Here is an 18,310-nt window from a genome sequence, read left to right on the forward strand (position 1 = left end):
AAGGTTTTAATTAACAAAAGGAAAACAGGCTAAATATTGCATATTATTTAGGAAGAGTTTTAGTTTAGAATAATTTTGACTGTCATATTTTAGTTAGTGTACTGCAACTTCAGAAGGGCTTGTATTAAATCTTAATGACTGTTGTGTGCAAGGTGTGGCAGCTATGTGGGCATTTGTACATGATGTATGTAATTTCTTGAGAATGATCTTTTACTTAACATTGCTAGTGATATATGCAATATGGATGAAAATAGTGAAAAGTAATATAAATTTGTGAACACACACATACACGTGAAATTGGGAGAAGAGTTTATCTTCTGTTATCTGATGATAAGAGTTTGTCCTATATGGTCACATGGAGCTGAGAGAAACTATTATTAAAAAATATATCTCACTCCTACCAAATGTGTTGAGTGCTATTTTCTGTTGTTTGTCAACTTACTCTGTGTGTGTGTGTGTGTGTAAATAATTATTTTGGAGCATCTCAATTTCAGTGTGTAAGTAATCTAGTTTTCAATGTGGGAGAATCCAATTATGTTGTGGTAAGAATCTTTTTGTTTTGATAATGTGAAACAGCATTTATTTTAGATAAGTCTTATGGCATCTCTCCACTCTTGTATCTTTTATTTTGGTGATTAATGCTTTTTTTGCTATTTGTGGTAATCTATAAGTGTTGAAATGATTAATGTTAAAGTTCTTCACAGTTTTTCTAATGTATACAGGAGGTCAATATGTGGTTTACTTATACTTTTTAGTTGTGCTGAAAATCTCCTTTATTATATTTTATCAATGAAATTTTCTCTTTATATTTAGTTACACTGTAGTTTTATCAATAGCATTGTACTTATACTCTTTATCTTGAATATAAACTTGTTTCAGAGGTTACATGTTGAACCACAAAAATAATGTGGAGGACATCATACCATTGGCTGTTGGCTATAATTATATACAATATGTTACGAATGTTATCATTTTAGGATGCCTGGTGGCTGTGTGTGAGTGTGTGTGTGTGTGTTAATAGGCATACATCAAAGTTATGGTTTGTTTTTGTTTCATTTCTTTTTGTTGGCTATATAGAGATGATAATCTGAAGTATAATACAGTTTTATTTACCATAGGTATTTGATTTTCATATGTATAGTTTTATATCTATTATTATTTATTTTTGTTATCAAAATCTTTATTCTTTAGTGACTTTATTGTTAACTGGAATTATGAAATAAGAAACTATGCATTTTGATTGTTGTGCTTTTGGTTTCATTTACGTTTTCAATGAACCTGATTCCAACCAACAATTTATCAATGGAAATTTCACTGTCAAAGGGTTTAGAAAATTGAGGCATAGCACATGGTTCTGAGTGTACAGATAAGCATGTATATGCGTGCATAGATGTATATAACAGACATGTCTGTGTATAAAGACACATACATCTGTTTTGCTCACAAATGCATATCTATACATAGGTATCACTTGAACATTTACAAAACACAAAATTTCATACTGAGAAAATAGAAATTTATACACACGCATTTACATATATAGGCACATATATATGCATGCACACATCACTATCATCATCTGTTCATTTTTCCATGCCACCATCTGTTTTATGGTTTCATTCTAGTGTAGTGGCCTGTCACTTATTTATAGTCCTTGAAAATTTCTTCCACAAGATCGAACAGCTTGAGAGCAGAATGCACTGCTTGTTCCATTGTCTTCTTTGGGCTTCCTTTCTTGTAGATGGAACTTCGTAGGTGTACTTAGCCAGAAAAGAAACCAAGAATAAGAGGTTTGCATATGTTCAGCACCAGAGTATTGTGCTCCAGATTGCAAAGTAATGTATTAGAGAGAATCAAGAAATTACTGGGGAAAACTATGTATCAACTGATAGCACACTTGTCTTCACTAGTACTGAAAAGAAAGCAATATGCAAATACTACTATGAAAAGTTGCTGAATATGGAGAATGCATGAGAAAGAAAGAGAGCCTACTGCAAGTAGACCGAAAAGAGGGACTGATCCTTGAATTTGATAATTGTGTGATGCCATACCCAATGACTATTGTTGCAGTTATCCTCAGCTGCTATGAGAAAAATACATGCCCTCACTACTTCTTCCAACTGAGAGGTCTTTGTTATGCAGGTGCCAATGCCACATAAAATGCATTTCTGCTGGTTCCATGCAAAATACACTTGTGCCAGTGTCACTTGCTGTCATTTCCATAACTTGGTTTGTTAATTTAATGCCTCTAGTATTTCTCTGGATTATACAGTACTGCAGTACTTAAAGCTGCTATGCTAGTCATTGCGTATAGCACCTTTCTGTTGTACCTGATTGAATAAGTCTCTTAACACATGTTGTACTCTTAAAGATTATTTTCAGTATTTTGGCTGTTATTTGTTGATGGTGTTTCTTTCCCTGCCTTCATATCCTCTATGGTTTTCACAACTATATAGGCAACTGCTTTTATAGATCTATTTACTGTCCCTCTCTTTCTCTCTTGCATCTTTTGACATCTAACCTGATATATCTGACATCTAGCTTCTCTTTTAGTAACCTGATATTTTTTGCTACCCTTTTCCCCATGATTTCAGCATTGAATCTCGGGTTTTATGGTTCTGTCTATTATACTATTCTATTACCATGTCATCCTCTTCAGTTGATATCTTCATACTTTGTAGATATTTAGTTCATGGTTGTCACTTACCTCTGAAAATGTTGCATTTTAGAAAACAGTCGTCTGGTTTATTTTATTATATATGTGTGTGCATGCACTTGGTGCACATACATGCAAATTATGCATAATTGCATCTATATACAAAAATTGCCGTCATATTGAGGTCCGCTTTTCCATGTCATTAAGGTTCACTGAACCAGACAAAAAATTTGTAGAAGCAGATTTTTGATGGCCAAATGCTCATCCTGTCACTACCCCTCACTTGTTTCCAAGTAAGGTAATATTTTCCCTAGTCCTTCAGGAATGCACAGCAGGACAGTAAGACATGTTTCCACAGGAGATTGCAAATGGACATCATTGCTTATATGATGGTGACATTTGTCTACAATCAGCATGCGATTTCATGACAAGAACACATATACACTCCAGCGCATCTGTGTGATTAAAAAGTTGGCTCTTTTACCACATGCTTTAGGTTCAGTCTCACTACCCTGCACCTTGGGTAGTGTCTTCTAATGGCTTGGACCAATGGTTACTGTGAGTGAATTCATTTGATAGGAACTGTACTAAGCTTATTTTGTGTGTATGTATGTGTATATGCAAATGTACATGACTTTTGATATTTCACTTGCTACAATGCAAGTGTAGCTGTGCTACTAGTCATAATGTCAACATTCCTTGTTGACATTACAACTAGTTGCTCTATGGTTTCAAAGACTTGTAGAATATACAAATTTCTTACGTGCAAAACCAGGTGAGAGCTGATGGTGTGAAGAGCTTCTTGCCGTAAAATCCTGCTTGAAACTGTTATCTGTCTCAGTCATACCAGCATTGAAAAATGAACATTAAATGAACAAATGAAGGAATGATACATATATGATGTATATATAGTTTCTGTCTACCAGATCTATTCACAAGGTTTTGGTTGGATTGAAACTATAGTAGGAGACACTTGCTAAGGTATCAGGCATTGGGACTGAGCCCAATATCACATGGTTGCAAAGTGACTTCTTAACTACTCAGCCATGCATGTGGCTGTACACACATATGCACATTTATATATGTGTATGTGTGTGTACATATATATTCACACTTATGCACATGTATAAAGATGATAATGATAAACACACTCTGAACATGTGTGTATGTGTGTATTTGTACATGTGGGATGATGATTATGTGTACGTGTGTATGCTTAGATATTTTTTATATATGTAAGTATTGATAAATGTGTGTCTATATACATTTATTTTATATATTCCCAACTATTTTCAACTTAATAAACAGCCATTGTATTTTTGCATGGGCTGGATAAATCTGCTGTACAGTCTATCCATAATTAACTGCCTCTTGTCTGTCTTTTAGGAAGTTTGTTGATTTCTCACCTTTTACACTCATTACATTTTTCTCTATTTTGTTTCCTCTGTTAACAGCACACTTTCACTCAGCTGTTCTTGTATTCTTACCAACATGTTGTCTCATGTCGAATTTGACATCATTTTTCTCCAGTGTCTCTTAAGGCTCTCTTTTCTTTTCTTTCTAATGCATGTTATCATTACACATCCATTGAATTGTGCTTGACTTAATTTACACTAAATTTTTCAGATCTACACAACTTACTCATGCTTCCTAGTATCAGCTTTTCGCATGAAGATAGAAAGCTACGTTGTCATCAGATGCAATTATTCCTTGAACTGTTTTTTTCTCTTTCTTTTCTAACCTTGGCTGCTAGACTTTGCTTCAGCCAACTTCAGCACTATTAAGGAAACAAAAACTATCAACTGCCTTGTGAGTTGTACATAGACATTTCATTGAAACTTATTTAATTAATCCCATGCAACTATTTCATGAGTTCTGTCACTCCTATCAGGGATTGTACAGAAATTTTTATGTACTCATTTATTTGCATTGAGTATATAATATCAAGTTTCTACCTACTACCTTCCTACATATTCAGCAAAGCTCAGATTCATGCTTTCTTTTACTAGAACTTTACTATTTATTATCTTAACATAAGTCATTGGACTCAATCAGGTCTTTAGATTTAGAGCATTTTCTTCGAGTCCTTAACAGATTTTGCTGTGAAAACTAGCCCATCAGCATATAAATATATTCAAGGAGTTTGGAACTATTTTTATAGTCTCAATAATTATAGTCAGTAGTTTATGTCTGATAATCAAATTTCACCTTGGCTACCTTTGAGATTTACCCAAAGAATTTTAGATCTTTAAACTTTCCCTTTATAATGAATCTCTATTTCCCTATAACAGTTGATGATATTGTTATGCCAGTCAATAGAGATGATGTTTCAGTGTACTACCTGATAAAAGTACTTTCAACTATCTTTGATGGTTTGCTGTGTTCATTTTTTTCACAGCTTTTCTATTTCTACTGAAGCTAATATTGTTAGCTGGTTTATCTACTATTTCACTTGGTGTAGTTCCTTACTATTCTGCTTAACTTCTTACAGAAGACAGTCTATGCATTCCCCACCTAATGTCACTGAGAATAAATGTCACAGTGTTTTGGATATACTTCTTCTCAGTGGTATGTGGTCACAATTCAAAAATCTTGATATTTTCACAAGGCAAGCAGATTGCCTCCTGGCTATATATTCCTGGCATCAAACTTTCTGACAAACTTATTAATTATAGTGTTTCTTGCTTCACCTTTCTTTCACTTTTCCCTTACCTGCCTCTTGGTTCTTATAGTCCTATTGCACTATCAGCATGGATCCTACTTCATCTTCAGAGTTGGTCAGTTGCTTTTGTAGGTGACCACTCAGGAATGCCAAATTGTTATTTGAGTTATAATTATCTACTCTCCTCCCTTTTCATAGTAAGTGTCGCTTTGTTCTTTTGGATTTTATACCTAACAGATATGTATATGTAAACAATTATGTATGTAGATATGTGGTATCTGCATACACTGAAGAGAAAATATATGAGTGTGGCCTATTGGATGTATAAAACTGAACTTGCATGGAAAACTGGGTTCTGATTTGACAGTTACAAAACTGCACAGAAAAGACAGCATATTAATATACTGTCAATAAACAGTACTGCTTTGTGTAAAAGTTTCAAAAATGTAATCTGTCAGTAAAAGTAGGAAAAAATAATAAACCTTGATCTTAAATGCTGAACTTCACAGAGATCACTCATTATCCAAATGAGAGACCGAGACTAATGCCAACATTAAACATGGTCATGATGTTGGTATGTATGTGTGTGTGTATGCATGCATGTGTTCTTGAGGTATTTATATCTACACCATTGTGCTGTTTGTTTCAAGCATATACAGGGTATGAAGTAGTTAATTGTAGAAAATAAAATCAACTGTGGATTTAATAGTCTGGTTATCTTTACATTTATGGATATAACAGTTTTTGCACATTTTCTTCCATTTATATAGTCTACTGGTAATAACCCTGTTTTACACTATAAGTGTAACTGAGGTCATTGTCAACTACTCTGTTTAGGAAAACTAACACCTCACCTCTCTTTTTGGACATGGGGAGTTTTCAGACAAATTTTAAACTTTTCAGTTGTGCTTTTAACCAAATATATGCACATGAAGTGGCAAAAAGTAATTACATTTGATAATTATATAGTTCAGATGTATCTCATTATCTTTACTGTCATCATAATTTTGATGTTTGTCTCTCCATTCTGACACTACTCTTTTTAAGTACCTTGTTACACATGTATAACGTCGTCGTCGTCGTTTAACGTCCACTTTCCATGCTAGCATGGGTTGGACGATTTGACTGAGGACTGGTGAAACCAGATGGCTACACCAGGCTCCAATCTGATTTGGCAGAGTTTCTACAGCTGGATGCCCTTCCTAATGCCAACCACTCAGAGAGTGTAGTGGGTGCTTTTACGTGTCACCCGCACGAAGGCCAGTCAGGTGGTACTGGCAGCGGCCACGCTCAAAATGGTGCATTTCATGTGCCACCCGCGCACAAAAAAAAAAAAAAAAAAAAAGCATACCAAACACTTGAGTTACCTTGATATGCCAGAAACTGACAAAACTATCAATGCACAAACACCATGCTAATGTGCTATGCTGCACATTCTGTAATATAGTATTTGACTATGAAAGTAATAATATAACAGTGAGAATGTTTGCTGTCCAGCTTTGTACTTTTGATTGATTATATGAGTAGTCATTGCAGTAAAAGCTTATAGATTAGTGTAATTAGTTGTTTCAGAGTTCATTATATTGTCAATCCACCCTGGTGCTTAGTCTTGTATGTTTGTTCTCTGTTAGTATAGATTAGATAAGAAAAGACATTGTCATGTTTTTCACAAAATACATGCACATGCACACTCTCTCACTACACATAATTTTAAAATTTGTGATTAAATATTTTTGATTGATAATTTTTTTAAATTTAATTTTATACTGTATAGATTTATATATTTTGATTCATCTCCTTATAAGTTAAGGAGGGATTTAGCATATTTAACTGAAGTTTATTTTATTGTTTATTTGTTTATGCTGTCAGTCATTTCATTAATATAAAGTATAATTTTGTGTAGTAGGTGAGCTTGGTGACTTGAAGTATACAGTCTGTCTAGAGTTCATCTATTTTTATTATTTTTTATAATGTTCTTTGTTATAATACATATGATACTCCTTCCTCTTTTAAAGTAAATATTGGCTAAATATCTGTTATTTTAAAGTACTATAAATTATGATTAATCTAAATTACATTTAACTTTTCACTTAGTCTGCAGATTAATCTAAATTCGACTGAATGTTTCATACTTCAGGAATTCTTTTTAATATGCCTATTATGTCTGCAAATCTAATTTCTTAACTAGACACATGAATTACAACAACTGAATTATCTATTTTTCACACCTTTCTCATTTGGAAAATAACTTTCAGATTTTGGAGGATTTCAGAGGTTTATGAATTATGGAATTTCACTTAAAGAATTAGCAACCTGTACTTAAAGATATTGCTGAAATTGTCAGAGTTAAACTCATTTCTCTCCATCTGGTCCTAATTTTCTTTTTCCTACTTTCACTGACAAATAAAACTGGCCCCATGCTTAACTTTTCAATGGTTTGGATGAAATAGGACATTTCGCCAAGAATATGCAGAAGGGCAGAAACTTTCAAAATGTATTCAATTTTTACTAAATGGTGATAAAGTATGAGGCACATATTGTGATATGTTGATAGGAGTAGTAAATTTCTTGTTATTAATGTGAAGGAATTAGTAATTATTCTAGAAATAAGTTGACCCAAACAGTGGATTAACTAAATTATTCTATTATAAAAAGAAAATCAGATTCACTTGTAACACTTTTTCTATTGACTAGCATTACGAGGGTTAGAGGAAAAGTTCATAGGCTAAGGCATTCTCATGGAATGTGACCAAATGTCATTTATTTTTCAACACGTTACTTCTTCCATTGGTGTTGCAGTGCTGTCATTTTGTTGGTCAAAAGAAATCTTCAGTAGATATGATGTCATCTTCACTGTGATACTGGTTCCCAGCCAAGTATGGCAAACACGATCAGTGTTTTCCTTGGAGGTGATAGTTCAAAACTCTCCCTTCCCCTCCTAAATTCATCTGCCCACTTTTACACTGTTGATAAAGCTGGAGTGTCACCCCTAATGAAGCAGCCATGTCAGCGTGAATGTTGTTAGGGATTAAACCTTTTTCTGCAGGTACTTAATAACACTATATACCAAATTTTGTCAATTTTCAAGAAAAGTTGCTACTAGTAACCATTGAAGAGTTCTTTGAGCAGTCGGATGTCAGTTTTGCAAGAAAGAAACAGTGCAGTTATTGATAAAGAGAGTTGAATTAATGCATGCAAGATCTCATAGCTTTAGCTCCTTTGTAATCAGCCTATGAACTTTTCAGCCAGTTCTTGTAGTTCGAGATTATCAAATATACTGGTGTATTAGAACTCAGCCTTAAAGCAACAAAACTATAGTTTTTAATCATGTCATCAAATATGCAACTGTATTTTTCAGCAATATCAATATTTGCCAACTTCTTTTCACTGGATGAATTTAGTTTATGAATGTTGTATCATATTTTAAAGTTTCTAAACAACTCAACATATGTCTCCATGGTATCCATATCTTCATGTAATTGTATGAAATTTTCAATGATTGCCAGGTCCTTATATTGACATACTCTTAGAAGCTTTCTATTAAACCACTTTAACAACACTGCAGCTAGCTCTGAATGATTCTTTTTAATGATTCCACACTTCAACTTGTTAGTTCTAAGGGAGTCTTTTTAATAATTCCACACATCAACTTGTCTCTAAATCATTAACTTGACTTTTACTTTCTCTAATGTTATAAATTGTTGAAGAATCTGTGTTATATTTATGCACAATAATGTTCTGGTTTTCACCTTTTTTTCGAACCCTGTTAGTTCAATTTCTGGATACAATGTAACAGTTACATGCTTTCTTTTCACACCTTTTCCAAATCGGTTGCTCTTATTTGTATTTATTAACATTAGAAGACATTTTCACTAATAGATGAACAATATAAGTAGATAAATTCAGACACAAAATATTTTGGCACTGGCTACAACTGAAATGATGACAGAGATGTTGGCTGTCAGTGACTGCACTTAGGTAAATACTGAAGTGTCAAATAATTGGGCCTATTGGATACTGGAGAAATTTTGTTAACATATTTCTATTGTCATACACTGCCTTGGTTTAAGTTAATTTTGAAGATAATGAAGAATTTAAAAAAATAAGTTTCATTATTAATCTGGTGTTTGGAAGATAAATTAACATGAAATTTTCATGGAAGGTTTTGAGGTCAATTTAGAATAGAAAGTTTGTAATCATAGAACCATGAGTGTTCTCAATTATGTTGGTATCAAAGGCTTAATCTAGTTAGATTTGAACTCCTGATCATACATGAAATAAGTTTAAAGGAAGTTACTTGATGCATGACATAGCTATCATGGAGTGATTTATCATGATGTCTTATTAACAAAATGTATCAGAGAGTGTGACACTGCATGTTTGTGGAACATGGAATTTAAGTAGAGAGGATTTTCAAAATCTGTAAAGAAATGAAGTGAATAAGTTCTACTGAATATGTAATGTTGAATGTGTTTGAACACTAAAATACCAATGAGGTGAGCAAAAAAAAAAAAAAAAATTGTGTGTGCAATCAAGGTGTAGAATGCAGAATTGACTGCATTGGTTTGAACATTGATATGTATAAATGACAGCTATATAAAAATACAGAGTACTCAAAGTTAATAGAACCCTTCAAGGGTAGATGAGAGAGAAAGACAGACAGGCAGACATTTATGAAGTCATAGGGACAAGAAGAAGACTAATCTTAAGATGTTGAATCTTAAGAAAGATACAATAAAGGCTAGGTAAGATTGATGGAACACATTCCTCTGCCAGTACATTGTAAAGCATGCTAAAATGGGTGGTAAACAGTGGGGGCTAGGATCTTCTCACCCTATTTACCTGCTTTCTCTGCCTCCATGACATCCTTGTGCGTCTTTCAGTCTCCTTTTCCTCACTTCCCCACTGTCTTTTTGACACCTCATTTCTCAGTCACTTACCTCCTCTTCAATCACCCTCTGACATTTACTATACTGTGCCAGCCATATAACTTGAGAGGGTTAGCATTGAACCTCTATCCTTATCACTCTGCTTCTCACCACCATTACACTACCTGTAAAATGATAGATCTTTCTTCCCACTGTTACTCTTCTGGTCACCACTCCTTGTTCCCCCAGAATGTTCATGATTGATATTCCTATTTTGCAGTTGCCCATCTCTACAGCTATTTATCAATAACTCTCTTTCCATCCATCAAAGTGGTAGTTGCTATCAGTACCTTTTCTTCTCATTAGTCTCTATCTTCCATTGATCCCCTCCCCCCCATTACTGTCTTGTATTAATTTCCCCATTATTGTTTCTATTAATCTCTTCAGTGCTGTCTCTTTTGTTATGCTGTTCTCAGATCTTTTCTGTTTGGCTGCATCTGTGGAAATTTTAAAGAATAGTGAAAATTTTAAAATTTGGTGTACTGATGTAATTTTCCATGCTAAATCTTGAAGGCTAATTCACTTTTTCCAGAAAAATTAAAAAAAAAAGTTACAGAGGTTTAAAGCTTGATAATTTTTACTCAGTCAGAAAACAGGATTTGGAAGCTATCATTTTGTGTGTGACAGCACATGTTGTCAACTGTAAACAAATGAAATATTGGGGGAATTCTGCTTTATGCATGCCATATAACCCTCTATTTTTGGGAATTTTCACAAAATTTTTGCAAATTTGTATTCTACACATGGGAATTCATACGATTATGTAAAAAAAAAGTGTGTGATTTAAGGTCTATTTACCTATTATTTTAAACACATTTTGTGACCACTTCACACCTAATATATTTTAAGTATTTAAAAAACAAAAAAATGACCATGAGTGTAAGCAGCTTGGTAACAGCTTGGCTTGTTACTATGGTAACAGGTACCTGTATGTCTGTGGTTTTCGATTGGCTAAAATTATTCAAAATTTGCAAACTTTAAAAGTTAACTTTTTATGTATTGACTTATGATGAAAATGAATTTCATATCAGTGATTACCATGGAAAGCTACACCAATACACTAAATATGAAATCAATTGGAACAAAAATTGAAGAAATTGAAAAGTGGCAGCCAAACAGTAAAAGATCCCTGTTCTCTGATACATTCACGCCAATAACTTGGTTCCTCCTATTAAATCATTGCTTCTATTTAACCTCACCTTAGTTCAACTTGTCACCACCCTCTCTTCTATTCTTCCTTTTAGAGTAGTGGAACTCCAGTGTTTCACTGGTACTTAATTTATTGACTCCAAAAGGATGAAAGGCGAAGTCAACTATGACAAATTTTTAATTCAGAACGTAAAGATGGATGAAATGCTGCAAAGCATTTTGCCTGGCATGCTAACGATTCTGCCAGCTCACTACCTTAATAATAATCCTTTCTACTATAGGCATAAGGCCTGAAATTTGGGGGAGGGGATAGTTGATTACATTGATCCCAGTAATCAACTGGTACTTAATTTATCGACCCCGAAAGGATGAAAGACCAAATGTAGTGGTGTGCTAACAATTCTTCCAGCTCACTGCCTTAATAATAATAATAATAATAATAATAATAGTTTTTGAAAGGTGGGGAAATGTTAAACGATGATGATGATGATAGGGGAAAGTTGATTATATCATCTTCCCGGCATGTGGTTAGTACTTTTTTTATTGCCCTGACAGGATAAAAGCAAAGTCAACCTTGGCAGAATTTGGACTTGGGACAGATTTGCCAGCTTGCCTCTTTGGCACCTTAATAATCATATAATAATTCTGCTTGTCATCCTGTTACTTAGCCCGTTGGTAATGCTTTCATATGATTAGAGAAAAAGAGGGAGAGAGAAATGTCCATGACATGAGGTAGGGGGAATGTAATATTTATTACCTGATTAAAAATGTTAGTTGAAGGTAGTGATATAGAGGAGGAGAGTTAAAAATATAATTTTAGCAGAAGAGTGATGTTCTGATGGTGAGGTTAGAGAGAGAGAGAGAGAGGGGGGGAGGGAAGGGAAGGGAGAGAGGTGGTGGTGATTGGATACTGAAAAGTGTGTTTTTTGTAATTGAACTAAGTTTTTTATATCACCTATCACTTAACACATGTACATAAGTGTAATTCTGTGAAATATTCATGCTTATTTACATGGCAGATATATGCAATTCAGCTAAAGGTTGTATCATGTGTATGGGATATTTGTTTTTTTGTTTATGGGAAAAATGTAAAAATAAGAATGAATATTTATTTTATGATTGCTGTGTATTAAGTCTATAAAATTGTGCATAAAGTATATAAAGTGCATTACTAGTAATAATAATGACGATGGTGACAATGATGTATGAGAGTATTTGAAATATCATAGTTCAGTAGACTTGACAACCATACTGCTCTGTCTATTTTATACATCTTTTGAGTGCCAACTGTTTTTTTTAATATAGTTTGCTTTTATAATATCTGAAAATTTAATGATCGCAGCAGAAGTAGGCACATTGATCTTGGGTGTTGCATTGTAGCTTTAAATATCTAAATGAGTTTGATTTTTTCTTTTCTTTTTGATTTGTCGGAATTATATGGGAGAGAAAGTAATTTCAGAAAGGTGTTGTAATTTTGTTCCAATACTTCAGTAAGTCTAGGAATGCGAAATGGTTGGACACATACCTGATTTTTTTTGTCTGAAAGCCTATTATATTAAGTAATTATATCACTTGTATATTTGTGAAATTTTTGTATTTATATCTTTAGTTTCACTGAGTAGATAATTTATAGGTATGTTAGCTGTGTATTTTTGTACAGCCATTTCTTGCACAAGGGCCCTTTAAAAGGTGTGTAGCCTATAGTTTTCCCAAACGTTAGGGTTTTGAAGGAATGGTGTGATGGACTTATGTTGCATGTGGTTGTGGTGCTTACATAGGTTACTTTGACATTGTATGGGGAGAGTTGTATAGGCAGAAGTTGAATAGATTCTCAGATTGTTTGGTGAACTGTGGACATAGAAGGTCTTATTGAGGAAGAATTCTGAAAACTAGTAGGTCAGTGTTTTAGTATTTTGGATGTGCATGGAAGTAGGAATATGTTGTGAAGAAAATGTATGATGAGGAAATATAGTACACACAATGAAAATTATAAGAAGAATAAGATAAATCTTATGAATGTCTAGTATTGATTTGATGTGTTCTGGTGAGTTACAGAGAGAGAGAGAAGCAGATTTGTTACTCATGACTGAGCAGGCTCTGGTCATATATCCATAAAACAATAAGGTCTGATCTGGTGCTGAATCTTTGTGAGACTTTTTCATAGCTGAAATGATATGTACTAATGTTGAGTAACCAAAATGAAGCTATCTGGTTTATTAAATTTAAAAAATTAATTGATGAATTAAAGCTTGTTCAGTTGGTTGTAGATTCTGCTTGGAGCAATATATAATAATACACATTGAAATGATTTCTAATAATTTCAAAAAATTTAGAAAAAAATTTTTTCATCTACTTTTAATTATTTTAACAATGTTTGAAAAATTATATATATATATATATATATATATATATATATATATATATATATATATATGTATGTGTGTATATATATATAAATATATATGAACAAGAAGGAGTAAACAGCTACTAAGTACTGGAAGGAGTTATACATTATATTTTATTGGAAGCTGAAACTTTACAGAATATTACTCAGAGTTTTGCATTTCTGATCTTCAGTGGATTATGAGAAATGGAGTGTGAGAGAGGCATCTCACAGACATACAGTGGAGATATTTTGAATATCTATGCATGTTTAGATCAAATAACATTGAATTAAAAGTATGTTCACCATATAACTGTTGTGTAGAAAATAGAGAGATGGGGAGGGAACTGCAAATATGTATACTGAAAATAATACAAACATGCACAAAAAAATGTCAAAACAAAAAAAAAAAACAACAACCCCATGAATATAAAATCATGTAAATTTCTGAATGTAAAAGTAAAAAATGAATATAGCAAAAAGGTAAAAGAAACGAAATAGAAATTATCAAGCTTAAAGGAAAGGAAAAAATTTTAAACTTTTAAAAAGAAATGAATAGAAAAATACATGTGTGCAAGAGAAATAACATGCAACAACAAGGACATGAGAATGAAATATTTAAAATCTTCAGTGTAAAGCAGCAAGGATGATAACATAAGATGGCATCCAAAGATGCAATTGTTCACAGAAACCTTCACTGTTTGGGGTAAATAATTAGAAAGCCTCAAGATCTTTCAATACATGCAAATTTTAAACTTCTCACAAATTGAATTTACAATGGAAGTTTGAACTGAAGGATTCATGAGTATATAATACTACATCATCTTGCTCTAAAATTCTTAATTAAATTTTAAGCAAAGTTGGACTAGATTCTTTCAAAAATCTAATATATTTGACAAACTTGTGTTAATCTGATTGGAAATTTAAACTGTGCTGTAGTTTAACTGCACCTTAAAGAATAACTTAGTACTTTTGAAAGGCAAATTACTATTGAGAAGACAGTTATTTGGAGAAATGTAATTACAGGTATGAAAAAAGACAATTGTTGCAGTTGTGAAGCCATTTTGAATTGAAGTAGTTAATTCAGCTAGCAAAATTTTTTACAGCAACAATAACCAATTGTTACTGAGCTTCTGCTAGAGATCTTATGATATCTATGATTTGTCTGATGGAAAGAGACGAGAAATTCAATTTAGGAATTCTCTGGTGATATTTTTTCTCGGGTTTAACCTAAAGATTATACCTTGGGATAGTTCATGGTCCATTCTCATACTTTGAGATAATGTGACATGTTCATTAACACCTCAGTGAGGCTTTCTGCAGTAGTGGCTTTTCAGATAAATTCAATTATTGTCTGCTAAATGGTTTTAAACAGTTTGATTTCTCTCTAAACAATTTACTTTTTCGTTGTCATCTTTTGACACTGCCTTCTCTCCATAATCTGAAGATTTTAAGTATCTACTGTATATTTGTGAAAAGAGTGGACATTGTCTCACAATCTGTTGTGCAGACAAAAGTGTTAGTAAATGTGGTCGGATTGACCCGAAAATTTGCACACCTATGTTAACAGTGCTTGGGAGTTTGCATGGCAACTTTGAGTTTGCTCAATTGAAAGGCGTGGCCTCTAGGGCAAAATTCCTCATCTTTAAAATGTGACCCGAGTAGACCCGAATGAAATCTGGCTATATTACAAGTTTTCTTTTATAATTATATTTTCATTCCATTCCCCTTGCATAGTTTAGTTGTCTTATTTTCCTTGACACATGCTAAATTTTCTAAATTCATTCTTAATTTCTTTTATCACCCTCCCTTTCTTTTTTGAAGTTACACTTTTTTTCTCTATATTCAGAAATTTATATATATATTCCTTACATATTTATGCCATCCCTGATTTTGTTAAATATATTCATATGGTCAACTAATAAGCTTCTATTTCAATTGTATCCAATCAAAACTTGTCAAGATATTCACACATTGACCACTGTATGTCTTTTCAAGAACTTTGCATTCCTTTTTTTTTAATTTTTATAATCTTTCATTTGAAGATGGGAAATTAGAAATTCAAAATAATGACTAGTGAAGTTTCATTCCAATATTTATGAATCTTTCTTGTTTCAGTTTTATAAAATTAATATAAAGTAATTGATACTAATTCAGTTGAGCTAGATCAACACTAATTGCTTATTTTTAATTATTCATTTACTTATTCAATGAATATTTTGTGCTTGTTCTTCTCCAAATATAGCTGCAAATAATAATAAATACTTTATATGAGGTAGAGTTTGAAGAATTCATACATTAAGCTATACTTTTTATTGTCATTATCTTATTTGCTATAAGATCTTAGTTAAGAAAAATGCATTAAGCATTGTCATTTGCTGTCAGTTGATGAAAATATAAATTAAACCAAAAAAAATGTATTTAATTCTAAAAGATGAAAATCATATCCTCTAACTTTTTATATGAAGTTTGCAGCTCTATTTGATGAATGGTCTAAAGTGATGCTTTGTAGTATTGTGCTAACACGTTGGTGCTTTCAACTCCAGTTGTGTTGCTGTTTTTACTCTCTAGCTACATCACCTGTATGCTAATAGACGACGTAGGCATCCTGAGCATGGATTCTGGCCTATCTTTAAATTTCCTTCGGGGGTAAGTTTTGTATTTATGGTGTTATTTGTTATTTCTTTGCTTGCTCATTTTATATTGTTGTGCTATATTGTAATTGTTGCTAATGATTTATAACCGCTTCCTTTTAACAGTGTGCTCAATTAACCACTCTTAATAAATAAATGGTTGTTTTTGTTCTATTGAAACCTTTTAATCTTAGAACAGGACCTTTGAAGTAACATTTCTTAAAAGTATTGCAGTTCAAGAAATGCCATTAACTATTGGCAACAGGTAATTGCTTCAATAAAATGTGAGAGTGATGAACTTTTAAAATTTATATTAGCTTGTTCTAGGGAGCAGTTCATAATAAGTACAAATTTGTATGTTTGAGCAACAAATTTTATTGAAATATTTAAAGATGTTAGTAGAATGAAAAGACTTCTTCTAAGTGTAATTATGTATCAATTTGATATTCAAAGATATATTTTTGCTTGTGCATTTAACTTGGGAGGGAAAAAAATGTAGAGACTGTATTACAGAGGGATTAGTTTATTAATGAAATAGGGCTTAGTAAATAATTGTTCTAAATGTTTAGTGCAAAAACTAAGTAAATAATGGTGATTATATCTAATACCTAGTAAATAAATGTAAATTTAATTTATTTGAATATATTTATTGTTATATAACATTGGTGTATTATAAATCCTCTTTTTATTATCATGAAAGAGACGTGCAATACCTCTCTACTTCTACACTAAAAGACTGGGTGTAGTTTAGTTAATCAGGATCTTTAATCTGAAGTGCTGGTGTGGCTTCATGATATTTCAGATCTTTCATTCAATTTCAGCTTCAGCTTTAATATATATCTTTCACTCTACTCTATTTTGTATTTATACATTTGATTAAAGAATTAGAATCTTTGCCATGTAAATAATTATAAACCTGTTTTGTTGGCAGCCATACACCATCACCATTACATTTTACATTTGTTTCTTGCAGTACATGCTGGATAAATGTTCATTCTCTTTCATTAGTTTTTTTTAGCTCTATGCATTTCCTTCCATACCTTTCTGGTCCATATTCTCTGTATATCATTAATCCTTTATCCATATGTCATTAAACCATTTGTAACCTGAATAGACCCTCTCCCCAAGTTTCAATTAATTGTAAAAACAAGAATTTAGATAACTTTCATATGACAACTCTAATACTTTCCTTTATTTGTATAATAAATTAGTATTTGGAGCACAACAAATAAATTTTAAACAAAACAGATAAATTCAATGGACTGTAAAAAGAATCACAACGTAATGCAATCTTGCAAATGCATATTGGGATGTTTTTCAATAGAAAACCCACTGGATGTTTTCTTTTTCTGACATTGGCATACACTCAAGTGACCATCAGTTACTTGACCATCAGTTACTTTTCTGTCTTGTGGAGTTCTGTCAAATTAGTAGGGTAATAATAACGGAACTTTACTTTCTTCTAGTGGTAATGTATTTGAGGAATAGCTTGCCCCCAATTGAGTTGCAGCATCTGCTCAGAGATTTTGATGGCAGTATAGTTTACAAATTGTTAGCATCTTTCAGAGTTGGTGTATGTATGTATGTATGTATGTATATATATATATATATATATATATATATATATATATATATAATATGAATGAGAGAGTGCACGCACACTGACCATGCCTGAATTTTCTATATATTAGACCAAATACCATCACCATTTATTACCTGGTCTAACAACTGAATTAGCTTATTATCAGTTTAATTTATCTAAATCATTTCTATAACTGTTTTAATCAAAATCAATGAATGGTTAAGTGATTCCAGCTGAATTGAGCTGGTAAGAAAGAAAATTATTTTGCTTTTTGAGTTTTTATATACCCTATAACTTTTTGTTTTTTACTTAGATTT

At 32.4% G+C, this 18,310-nt stretch overlaps 1 protein-coding gene across 50 annotated transcripts in view; it reads left to right on the forward strand.

Annotated features, from left to right (window-relative positions):
• Positions 1-18,310, forward strand: part of LOC106883022 (histone-lysine N-methyltransferase 2C) — a 218,650-nt gene that overhangs the window by 101,108 nt on the left and 99,232 nt on the right. For 35 of the 50 annotated variants that reach the window (XR_016241013.1, XR_016241014.1, XM_089348824.1 and 32 more), the window contains one exon: positions 16,350-16,427. The exons of the other annotated variants lie outside the window; for them this stretch is intronic. Coding sequence is in view for 33 of the 35 variants with exons in the window: in XM_089348824.1 (XP_089204950.1) it covers positions 16,350-16,427 (78 nt within the window). In the remaining 2 variants the exon portion in view is untranslated. The remainder of the gene's footprint in view (positions 1-16,349; positions 16,428-18,310) is intronic. 50 annotated transcript variants of the gene reach the window in all.

This window comes from Octopus bimaculoides, chromosome 3, assembly GCF_046866305.1.
Source record: "Octopus bimaculoides isolate indiv1 chromosome 3, ASM4686630v1, whole genome shotgun sequence".
NCBI classification, from domain to species: domain Eukaryota; kingdom Metazoa; phylum Mollusca; class Cephalopoda; order Octopoda; family Octopodidae; genus Octopus; species Octopus bimaculoides.